At 38.6% G+C, this 12,778-nt stretch overlaps 1 protein-coding gene across 1 annotated transcript; it reads left to right on the top strand.

The window, feature by feature from the left end:
• Positions 1-1,122: 1,122 nt before the first annotated feature.
• pigo (phosphatidylinositol glycan anchor biosynthesis, class O) lies at positions 1,123-10,886 on the top strand. Its single transcript, XM_058788484.1, is given in 12 exon segments — positions 1,123-1,607; positions 2,490-2,719; positions 2,722-2,970; positions 4,099-4,242; positions 4,398-4,521; positions 4,636-4,795; positions 5,099-5,278; positions 5,406-6,951; positions 7,044-7,247; positions 7,391-7,578; positions 7,878-7,948; positions 8,593-10,886. Coding segments are annotated over 11 exon segments (3,225 nt in total). The 5' UTR covers positions 1,123-1,607; position 2,490; the 3' UTR covers positions 8,723-10,886.
• The last annotated feature ends 1,892 nt before the right edge of the window (positions 10,887-12,778 follow it).

Here is a 12,778-nt window from a genome sequence, read left to right as displayed (position 1 = left end):
GATTCACTTAAGTAGTGTTTTTAAAGTAAACACTGCATAGTGAAGGTTTTTGTCCTCTGGCACGCATACTACATGTCACAACCTGTTTGCACCTGACCAGTGATCCTGCAGCTTCTGATACACAGTTTATTTCTGATATGTATGTATATATATATATATATATATATATATATATATATATATATACACTGTAAAAGTGATAAGTTGACTTAACTTAAAAAATTGAAACCCGTTGCCTTAAAATTATTAAGTAAATATTTTTTAAAAGTTAAGTGAATTTGACAATTCACTTAACTTTTTTTTTTTATTATAATTTACTTAAAAATTTTAATGCAACGGGTTTCCTCAATTTCCTCAAGTCAATTTATCACTTTTTACAGTGTGTATATATATATATATATATATGAAGAGTTCAAATGCAAAAGCCCCTAAGTGCCAGTTCTTCTAAAATTGTTATTTTTTTCAGGATCATATGTTTATGTTCAGTTATTTCACTTTAATATATATATTTTTTATTTATTTTTTTACAATTTGTACAATGTTTGTACAGTATATATAATTGAATGTGCATTTAAAAAATATATATTTTAAAAGATAACTGTTCGGCTATATAACCTTTGTAAAGCAAAGGGAATTAATGTTTCTTGTCACATTTAATCTTCACAGAAAGTGAAGTCTTTAACCAAAGGCCTATGATTAATTTTGAACTGTTTTAATTTTCCTGAATAAAATAAATAAAATAAAATAAAATGTTGTAAAGTGTATAATAAAGTGTTTAATTAGGGTTGAATCTAAACTGTGCAGGGCTCCGGCCCTCCAGGATTTCAGTTTGACACCCCTGTATTATGCTGTGTGGATTTTGCTTTAGATTTCCCAGAAAAGAAAGAATTCTGGAACAAAAACATTTTCCAGAATTTAACATAACCTCTAATTTATTTTGGAACAAATTAAGTTTAGTTCCGGGGTAGGCAACGACGGTCCTGGAGTGCTGCTGACCTGCAGACTTTAGCTCTAACCCTAATCAAACCCACCTGAACAAGCTAATCAAGGTCTTCAGAATTACCAGGGCTACAGGCAGGTGAGGTTTTATTCAGGGTTGGAGCTAAACTCTGCAGGACATCGGCACTCCAGGACCGACGTTGCCTACCCCTGGTTTAGTTGATTAAAAAACAAAATATTTTACAAATTATTATGCAGTGTTGAAATAAGATAATACGGTAATAAAATCCTTCCACAATTATTTTACTACAATCGACATAAATTCGAGCCAGTACAAGAGACACTAAATTAATGTAGCGCGACCCGAGAGGCTTTTATTTTGAACATTAGTAAACGGTGTCTTTTATTTTGATAGTCGTCTATACCTGTAATCGTCAGGCGCACTGCGCATGTCAACGGAAGTGGAAACCGGGCTGCGAGATGACCAATATTTAAACAAAACCGACATGCAATTAGGCAGCATGTCAGTGAGTGTAGAGCAGTAGTGAGGCTTTGATAGCATCGCTGCCAGATGTCGGTGTACCTGCGGCGCTTTAGGCCCCCTGCAGTGGATGTGCGGTCCACATTTACAATCCTGAAGAGAGAGAGGACGAACGCAGAGAAGCAAGGTCAGTGCTGGAAGCATGCAACATACTCGCCTGCAGTTATGGACTCAGTCTCAAGTGCGTCCCGTAGTATGTACTAGTAAGGCCTGGCTCATACAGTCTATATCAAATTACTCTCTTAAAGGTTGGTGTATCAGTTTCGACTTGCTATGTAACATTGCTTGTTGTGACTGTGTCTCAAAACCTAGCGTGTTACACTTATGGTGTCTAGGAAGGGAACTAAATGCAATGATGATGTGTTTAGTGATATTTTATCTTACACAAATATTTTGTGTACCCAGTGTTTCAGTTGGTTTAAAATTTGATGTTTTCTTTTACACATTATTGAAAGTGTCTTCTCATTTTGTTCAATATTTAATCTACAATAACCCATTAATTAGCATATTAATTGACCAAGAACTATATTAGGTCCGGTGTTATGGTTTGCAATATTTCTATGATTTGAATTCAAATATATATTAACATTTTAGCTTAACCTGATCAAAAAAAAAAAAAAAAAAATTTCAATTTTCAGATGAGATATCCTTGCATAATATAATTATATTAATAAAAGGCAGAATCATTACCAAAATAATGATTAAAAAAAATTCTGTCCATATTGACTGCGCACATCTGCAAAAAAAAAGATTCTTAAAATTATTTTAAAGCAATCACTATATGGCATACAGTTTGTCTCTAACACAGTTGACAAATTCACAGGGGAAGCTTCCTTTCCCACGTAACATCAAACTGTTGGTTAATAATTAAACTAGCAGATGTTACACTGAAGAAATGTATAAATTAATAATCCTACAGGGAAACCATTGTTTTTGTATTTTTTTGTTGACGTGAAATGTACCCTAATTTTACATAATGAGCCCTATGTTAATTCTCCATCTTGTCTAGAATGAGAAGACTTCCTGTCCTGGTCACCCTCATCTGGGTCTGCTCAGTGTTTTACACAGGCATCTTCCTGTTTGTGGGAGGCTTCCTCCTAGTCAGGCTGGAGGTCAACAGAACGAGCACCTGTGCAGACGTCTTGTCTCCAGGAGCTCAGGTGAAGGGAGATTTCTGCCTGAGCGAGCCACGCTTTCGTAGGGCAGTGGTGCTGATCATCGATGCTCTGAAGGCCGATTTCACCGCTATGATCCGGAGAACACGGCACCCAAACCGTTTGAGAACAAGCTGCCGGTGTTAGATGAGATGGCATCGTCTCACCCCTCTCATGCCAGACTTTACACCTTTCGGGCCGATCCACCCACCACTACCATGCAGAGGATCAAAGGCTTTACCACAGGTTCCCTGCCCACGTTCATTGACGTGGGGAACAACTTCGCATCCAACGCCATCCTGGAAGACAATCTAGTGCACCAGCTGGGCCAAGTGGGTGAGTGAATCTGCAACTGGGAATTTCCTTTATACCAAACCTGTCAAATTATATTTTTCTTTAAAGAAAAGGAAGACTATTTTTAGGACCACAAATTTTTTTTTTTTTTTTCACATTGTCATTATTTAAAAGCAATTTTCCATTAAATCTCAATACAGTGCAAAACCCCCACAAAACGTTTTTAAATGTTGATATAAATATGATGATTTATATAAAAACTAAACTGTATTATAGTAAAAGTTGCAAATACATGGGAAATAAAAATATGGGAATTATCAAAACTCAAAACTTAAACTTCCAGATAAATTATACTAATGAGACTCTTCTTAATTATTTATTTTTTTGGTAACACTTTACAATAAGGTTCATTAGTTAAACATTAGTTAATGTATTAACTAACATGAACTAACCATGAGCAATACATTTGTTATTGTATTTACTAATCTTCGCTAACATTAGTTAATAAAAATACAGATGTTCATTGTTAGTTCACAGTGCATTAACTAATGTTAACAAGATTTTAATAATGTATTAGTAAATGTTGAAATTAATATTAACAAAGATTCATAAACGCTGTATAAGTGCAGTTTATTATTAATGTTAAATAATGTAGTTAACTAATGAACCTTATTGTAAAGTATTACCATTTTTTAAAATAAATTCATGTTTATTCTGCGAAGACTCATTAAAATGGTCAAAATGACAGTAAATAATATACATAATTAAATGCTGTGCTTTTGAATTTTCTATTCATTAAAGAATCCTAGAAAATTCATGCATGATGAGACTTAAAAAAAAAAACTAACAAAAAAACTTACTAACCCCAATTTTTTTAAACAGTAGTTTTTGTATTTCTTTTGGATTTTTAGGCTGAAATGTGACCTGGACCTATTTTTGTGAGATTTGCCAAAGCAAAAAAAAAAATATATATTTATAGCAATATATTACCATAATCATGTTGTTTGCCAGAATGCATTATTGCAATTGACACTTGTGACTTTATACATTTCTACAAATTTATCAAATTAAATGAGTCATGTTTACATTAAAATGATCAAAGTGTAGCTTTTTTTGCTAGTGTTTGTTAATCTTATTTATTTTTATTTATATTTTCTCCTTTTTTAAAAGGCAAGAGAGTTGTTTTTATGGGGGATGACACATGGGTGAGTCTCTTCCCCAAGAAGTTCCACAGATCACTGCCCTTCCCCTCCTTCAACGTGAAGGACTTGCATACCGTTGACAACGGCATTCTCCAAAACATTTATCCTACCAGTAAGCAGAATTATTAGCACATCAATTAGGAACTTGCCTGGTTGGTTTAAGATCTCACTTTGTTTACCTTGTAAATAGCTGTACATATCTCTCATGTTTACACTGTAAACAGTGTCTGAATGAGTGGCTAAGGGTTTTTGCTTGCTTTTTTTCAGTGGAGGGGGATGACTGGGATGTGTTGATTGCTCACTTCCTGGGTGTGGATCACTGTGGGCACAGATTTGGCCCGGATCACCCTGCAATGGCTGAGAAACTCTCCCAGATGGATGGAGTTATCAGGTTAGCAGCAGTCTCATTCATCTACTGACATTCTGCCATATTTTTAGTTTTATTATGCTGTATTTTCTTGCATTATGCATTTGTTTTCCATCTGTTACTCACTGCTGACCCCAGGTCAGTGATAAAGCGTCTGAAGAACGACACCTTGTTGGTGGTGATGGGTGATCATGGAATGACAGACACTGGGGATCATGGTGGAGAGAGCCAGAAAGAGACAGATGCTGCTCTGTTTCTCTACAGTTCCTCTCCCTTATTTCCAGCACCAGGCTCCCAGGTATAAGAGACACTGTTATGATTTGTCTGTATTTAATATTTTATTACCAGTGGTGTCCAGGAAAAATTTAGCTGGCTGGCCAGATGGAGAAAAATGTGGGGTGTCACAAAATATACTGTAGTAAGGCTGTAGTCAACACTATTGGTCTGTAATTGCAAATTGTTTATTTGCCTTTTCCCCATTTTCGATGTCCTAAAATGTGGGGGAAAAAAAAAAAAAGTGACACTATGAGAGAGGAATGTTGTCTTTGGGTTATCTCTTGGCTTTTTCCATACATTTGGAGTTCAGCATCTTTGTTTGTAGGTGGAACCTGAGGTAGTACCTCAGACTGATCTGGTGCCCACGCTGGCACTTTTGCTGGGAGTGCCCATTCCTTATAGCAGTGTGGGCCAGGTTCTTCTTCCACTTTTTCCTCGGAATGGCTCCCGGGGTGCACCTACAGGACTCAGCCAGGCTGAGGCGCTGTGGATTAACGTCAAACAGGTTAGACGAATTTCTCTTAGTCTGTGTTTTAAGGTGCATTTGCCTGAATTGTTGTATTTCATGTTTTTTTCATTAGTACAATAATTATGATGAACTTGGCTAAATTCTGTCTGATTCTTCCATAAAGGTAAACCGCTTCTTGGAGACCTACTCTAACATGGCCAAAGACATCCCACCAGACAGTTTGTCTCGGCTGCGGGCTGACTTCTCAAACATTTCCTCCCAGTACTTGGCCGCCGTCCACAAGGGCCATCTTCCCTCTCCTGAGCTAGTCGTCTCCATGCAGAACTATCTGACTGCTGTCAGGGAGACTTGTAGAGCCTCCTGGGCCCGTTTCAATCCTTTCAAAATGGCTGCTGGGCTCTTAATCTTAGGAGTTGCCTGTATGCTCTGCTATGTACTTTCTGAGTTGTCTCACGTAGTGGTTCAGGAAGGCCTGCTGAAGTTGCCCATACTCTCAGGGTTGGCCGTGGGACTACTTGTAGCTACAGGTCAGCTGTTCTTGCAAGGATATTTGGAGCTCTCATGGTGTGTGGGAGCTGCAGCACTTTCCTCTGAGGTTTTGTTTCTATGGAGAACTCGAGGAGTTTCTCCAAAAGAGAGGTGGTCACCTTCTGGCCTCCTTACGCCGGCCCTTCTGGTGCTTTTCCTGCGCTGTGCCTCCCTACTCTCAGACAGCTATGTCATCTATGAGGGCAATGTGGTTACCTTCTTGCTCTTCACGTTGAGTATCTATGTTCCTCTCCATCTAAACTGGGATGGACTCCTGGTGCCACTTCCCCCATCAGACACCCAGAAGCAACCTCGGCTGCTCCCAACTGCGCTGCCATCCTCAGTGGTTAGACGGCAGGCCACTATCTTGTTGGCTTGGTTGGGAGTGCTGGTGGGATCGCTCTACCTATCCCTCTCCTTCCACAACTGCCGAGAGGAGCAGGGCACCTGCCAGCCCTCACCTTTCCTCTCCCCGCTTTCACGAGTACAGAACAGCCAACTGCGCAACCTCCACTATGTCCTCTCTGTTGGCTCACTGGCCTTGTGGGGGTACCTTCTACACCGATGGCTCAGACATTATGGGAACCTCAACTGTACCAGTGTGACTGTGTTTTCGGCCTGCTTCCTCATACCCCTGCCCTGTGTTTGCATGGGGTTGCACTGGGCGGTAAGTGCCACCCCAGAAGACACCTTCAGGAATTTGTCTGAACTCATCGGCCTAGCTCAAGTGTTCCTGCCTCGGGCCACTTTCTGCCTGCTGGGCCTGGGACTGCTCCTGTTGTGGGTGGACCCCATGATGGTGTTCCTCAAGTCAAGGACTCCACTGAACTCTCGAGGAACATCCCTGCCACCCCCCAAGTACCGAGCCAGTACGGGAATCAGTCCACAGGCTGAACTGCACCACCTCATACCACAGTTGTATCAGCGCATCCGACACTCGCTGGAGGACGGGGCCACGGAAAGTGGTGAAACTGACTGCAGGCCAGCCGTGGAGGCTTACGGGCTGGGTACAGTGTACTCTGCCCCATTGGTCCTGCTTTGTGGACTCCTGGGATTAGTGCTTTTGCTTCTCCATCCTGAGGGTATGGCTCTTGCCTTCCTGCTTCTCCTGCTGGAGGCTGGAGCCATTCTGCACATCCACGCCTGTAGCACCAACCTCTCCAGCCTTCACAAGCACTCCAGTAAGACGCACTCCATTGTTATCTTCACATCTTATGCCCTGCTGAGCTATTGTGACTGACTGCATCAAATCTTCCTACTTTAACCCTCCCAGATTATTTCAGTGTGCCATGGGCTCCAGTGGTTTCATGGTCTCTGGCAGCCACCCAGTTTTTCCATTCAACTGGACACCTGCCTACCTTCCCCTCCATTCAGTGGGGTGCTGCATTTGTGGGCTTTCCTCAAGGTCACACAGGCACTGCACTTCCTGCGTCATTGGTGATCCTCAACACCTTCTCCTCTCACATTATCTTTGCAGGTAACTTAACACTAGATCCAGGATACTCTCTCAACATGATTCACATTAGATTTGTTTCTGTATTGGCATTATCTTTGTTTTGAAGCTTTCTGTCCATTCTTTCTCTCCATTTCTAATGATCACTGTCTAATTTGCACATGCAGTTGGTTGTCCTCTGCTGCTGTTCTGGCCTCTGGTGTGCGAGGTGCGTGGGACCCGGTCTACACGCTCAGCAGGAGCGGAGGAGAGCGAGGATGCTGTTATGGAGATGAGACTGAGAGAGAACCCTCATAAGTTCAGCTCGGGTCTCCTGCAGCTCGCTGCACGCTACCTCTTTGTGAATGGAGCACAGGTACGTTGCATAATGCTCCCATTATGTCAGGCACAAAAATCGTGCACAACATTTTTAATTGAAACAATGTTTCTGTGACCTTTTATAGTGAAATGGTGTTCTACAGTAATCGCACTTTATTTATCTTTTTTTTTTTTTTTTTTTTTAATCATTCACCAAACTGTGTGAATTGTTCCAATAAGAAAAATGTATTTTTGTTTAGTCATGTAAGACGTGGCGTGTAGAGGCTAATGTGTTCTCATCTAATATGATTTGTGTGCTATTCTAAAATGGATTATAAATAACTTGTTTACCTTTAGGTTTTTGCGTCTGTTTGTGCTGCAGCCATCCTCAGGAGACACCTCATGGTGTGGAAAGTGTTTGCACCCAAGTGAGTCACCATCTCTAACTCATTGTTTCTTTCTCTTCTACCTCTTATCACTTTGTCTTTTTTCTTTTAAGGCATTGATAAAATGATCTAGGGCTGTGCAGATTTTCGAAATGGACTAGTTGATGGGTTGAACAATGGTGGTTGGTGTTGTTTGATAATGTTTTGTACGAAGCCCTTTATAACATTACTAAAATTCACCCACACACCACTTGCTTTTCACGCTGAGAGTTTAGTCCGCTAACTGTCACGCTTTGTAAGTAGATGTTAACCCTGAATTATGACTAAGAGTTTGACAACTCCGACTCTCACAAGAGGTAAATTTAATGTAGTGAATCATTTTGCCATCATTATAAACAAACCCACACAGGGATCCATTGTGGCATAAGTGTTGCCAGAGAAACCAGAGTAGAATCTATTGGTTTCCATCTGGTAATTACAGTAATTACATTGGCCCAGTAGTACACAACAACGAAATTAGCACAACACAACAAAATCAGTCCTATGCATTGTGTTGTGGAGATTTTGTTGTGTTGTACACTACTGGGCCACCGTAAAGACAGACTTTGACTTCAGTGTAAGTTAAAGATTTAAAAAAGCTCTTCTCATAATAACTGCATTCTAAGATATATTTTTCTTCTCGGCAGACTGATGTTTGAGGCATCGGGCTTCATTGTGGGCAGTGTGTTTGTGATACTGGGGTTCGCCATGGTTATGAGGGTGGACGTATCAGTGGGCGGGTTATTTAAGAAACTCCTCCCTCAGAACTCCAGGTAGCACTGGCTACCCTGACCACGGCCCCTTTTCCTCCCACAAACCCAATCCAGAACTCTTCAGAGATGTGCTGGTCATCCTCCTCAACTCCACTGCCAACAATACGAATGGAAACCAGATTTGTTTTGCATCTGACTTTTTCTGTTTTGGACCAAAGAGGTCTAAAGCATCTCCTCATTTTCAAGTACATGAAGTCGATTAACTGAAGATGATCTTTTATAAAAGTTATTTTAGACTGCAACAGTCATTAGGCTTTCAACAAGCTATTGAACTGTCGGCCTTTGTTGCTCTGCTGCCTTTTTGTATTGAAAAAGAGCGAGAAGATGATCTTTGTGCATGCCTTTTTACTGCCATGTTCCACAAGGTCATTATAGAGACTATTATAAGTTATTACATTGAAGGGCTACATGAACTCCACAGTGTTGCAATGGTATGAAAACGAAAACCCCTGCTGTTCAAACATTTAAAGAGCCAGTTCACATTTAATGTAAATTGTAATTTCTACCCTCATGTGGTTGCAAACCTCAAAGCAGTGATTTAGATGACCAAGCTGCTCCATACATAAGTGGATTGGGACCAGGCACAATTGTGGTCACTGCTCACATTCATTGAATGGAAAAGAGCAGCTTGGATATTCTGCTACAGTGCTGTAGCAGAATGTCCAAGCTGCTCTTCTCCAAACCTTTTTCCATTATTTTGTGTTTTACAGAAGAAAGTCACACAGGTTTGATGGGAAAATTATTATTTATTTATTTTTTTGGCTTTTGGTTGAACTGTCCCTTTAAAAGCATCAAGGGCATGCTTGAGGGTGTCATTGATTTCAGCAGTGGACTGGAACTTTTTTTTTTTAAGCTTTAACATTTTGATAACAGCTCATTCATGTTAGTATTGTCCAGTCTATTCCCTAGCAATAACCACACAAGCATCAGGGTTGAACCAATAACAATATAGTAAAATAATTTCAAGCGGTGCAGAATATAACATTCTGCACGGCTTGAAAGGTGTTTTTTTTTTTTTTTTTAAACTTAAATTCCTCACCTAGATAACAGGTCACTAGCTTTAATGGTTGCCTTGTTTGATGTTAGTGAATGAAATTTGTGTTCATTCAATTTGCATTGACTGTTATTTTTAGTTGTCATGTTTAGTTCACTAATGGATTAAATGACTTATGATCTCATTTTTGTGAGAAATGCATGGGGAAGATAATTACATCATGTGCTCAGGTTAATTTAGCCATAATGCAATAGAAGTATTCTGCTCTGCATGGTGCGCGTGTGAGGGCTGATTTTTTTTTTTTTTTTTTTTAATTTTATTTTTTTTAATTAAGCAAAATACTGTCAAGCCATACAGTGGCTTTTAATGTCTTAATGTGTGGTTGATGGTTGGATTAGCTGTGAAAAATCATTTTAATTGTCCTAAAATTGTTTTAATTCATTGATAAAAGGGAGAAAATCAATTAAATATTTTGTACAATTTGAAATGGTGGTTTGTATGTGTGTTCTAGTTTGATTTTGTTTGCTGCAACAGCTGTTGGCCTGCAGAGGGCAGCGTTTTATCTAAAAACGCCCTATGAAATCTGATTCTGCAGTCAGTAAGTGCCAGGGTAAATTCATTAAAGTGCTCTATCATTTCCATAACTAGTACTTTTTGCATAAGTGGCTATTAGGCTCAGGAATGACCAAGCAGAATTCATCTGTCTGTGATTTCTGTTCAACCGTGTTATGTGACACTTCCTCTTTAAATAAGTTAGATCTTTCTCACATTATATTTAAGGGAGTGACTTCTTTAACAACAGTCGAGACGGAGGTGTGTTTCTTTTACAGGTGTATTTCTTTTAATTGATTAATTCTTACAGAAATAATATTATTTTGGTATAAAGCACAAGAGTAATGACTGTAAATTATGTGGTGCCCCATTTTCAGAAGTAGTTATGGCAATGATATATTGGGCCCGAGGTGCTGTAACCTTCAGAAATGGAAAATATATTAATAAAAATAGCCATTTTCCAGCATAAATAGCATGGTTTCCTGAGATGACCCATTTATCAATCATCACTGTAATAAGGAAATGGCAATATCACTTTATTATAACGAACACTGAAGACAAACCTTTTAAATTAAAATGATAAATTAACATGCTTATGCACACAAGGTACACATTTTAATTGATTTTTATTTTAGTACATCAAGTGCATAATTAAATGAGAAGTGTTGCTTTGGCAATTAGCAGTAAAAACATGATTTCTATGTTTTATATAATTTCAGTTGAAGTTTTTTTTTAAAGTAATGCAGTGAGTCTCCTTTTAGAGAATTCAGGAAATTTTTTTTTTAGTAGTAATGGGCACAGAGGTCTGGCGGTAATCAGGCTCATAAGAAAAAGCTATTAACTGATAAGAAATTAAAGCCATATTCCCAAGAAAACATGCTTTGATTTAGACATTTTGAATAGCGAAGGAAAAAAGATTCATATTAAGTAAGGACACAATGAATGAAATTCCCATATTTAAAAATTGACACCATATGTATGTGTTTCTTCATAGCAGGAATGACCTATTATGTTTCTGTTTTTGATCACATTGCAGAAACGCAACAAAAACCAAACCAGGTCATTTACTTTAAAAATTGTCAGTGCGTTCCCCACCAGTTTAGTTTTGTTTGTTACACGTGATAGAAATGTAAAAAATAGAATAGAAACAAAACAAATTTTCCACTCCTACAAAACACAATTAGCCAAGCAGGTGGACACCCTTTGTGCCCTACATAAAAGTAGGAAATACCTGTCCGTCATGTTAAGAAATTACCCATGACCATCTGTGACTGGAACATAAACAAACTAATCTTACGGACTTTCCAGAGTGTCCTTTGTCCCTGAACTACAATAGATCTCATATCATAGCAGGCTCACTGCACAAACATAAAGAACAGATTCAGAACAAGGAAAGTTGAGCGACTAACCACATTTTATCAAAGAAACGACCTGCTGAGCATAACTGTAAACTTGCAAGGTCCATTTAGCAAAACAATGCTACTGTTTATCTCAGAAATGCCTTTAGCCATTTCGAATTCATTTAATATCAGACCTCAGGTACAGTCTGTGTTATGGGTGCAAAGTCTGATCGGAATATCCTGCTTATCTTAAAGGTCTATAAAATCCTGCATACCTGACAGCTAGGTATGCATGACTTCTTGAAAATGGCTCTCCCACGTAACCTAACCTGGCAGTCAAAAGGGGATTTCTGCAGTCGTGGCTTGATTCCAAGAAACAGAGGCGATCATGCCGTTGTCAGTTAGTATTTATCTTTATCGTTATCTGTTGACTAGGGTGGCCATTTCCATAATACCAAAAAGGAAGACACTTTGCAGGATTTGCGAAGCCAGGACAAAAAAATTAAAATAAGTAACCCAAAAACAAAATTTGAATGAATAAATATTTCCACTAAGGGCCAGTATTTTTCCCCCTTAAATTGATTTCCAGGTACCTTTTTTTTTTTTTTGTATGTTCTAACCTTATTAAATGTATGCATCATCTTTCATGTTAATTTATATATTTATTCAATAAATGTAATTAGAATAATAAGACGCATACCAGTCATATGAATTCACTATCAACAAAATCCAGAAGAGGCACAGAAGTGACATCTGAAGTGGCATTTAGATGTATTTGCACAGACTATTTAATGCAACTCCGAGATGAGTGCATTTACACTACAGTTACAATTACATGAATAACAAAAGGAGATTAATGTTTTAAATATAAAATATACTAAATAATGGAACTATGAAATCGTACTTTATATTTGAAACGAAGACCACCAGTAGGTCTTAATGAGTGAGTCATTGATTCCATTAATTTAAAACGGCTGATTCATTCAGAAATCAAGCAAATTACTTGCTGATTTTGGAGCTGCGTGCTATCATACTCTTTCTGCCATTAAAACATATGCCAAAAATTGATGTATACTGCAATGCAGTTTCAAATTTAGCGACTATCTTAATGAATGGCTTATTGAATCAGTGACTCACCCTATTTGCTCAAAAATGGATGAAACTGGAATGAAAG

Source organism: Onychostoma macrolepis, chromosome 10 (assembly GCF_012432095.1).
Source record: "Onychostoma macrolepis isolate SWU-2019 chromosome 10, ASM1243209v1, whole genome shotgun sequence".
NCBI classification, from domain to species: domain Eukaryota; kingdom Metazoa; phylum Chordata; class Actinopteri; order Cypriniformes; family Cyprinidae; genus Onychostoma; species Onychostoma macrolepis.
Note: the sequence above shows the minus strand (reverse complement) of the source record. Positions and strands in the feature narration are given on the sequence as shown.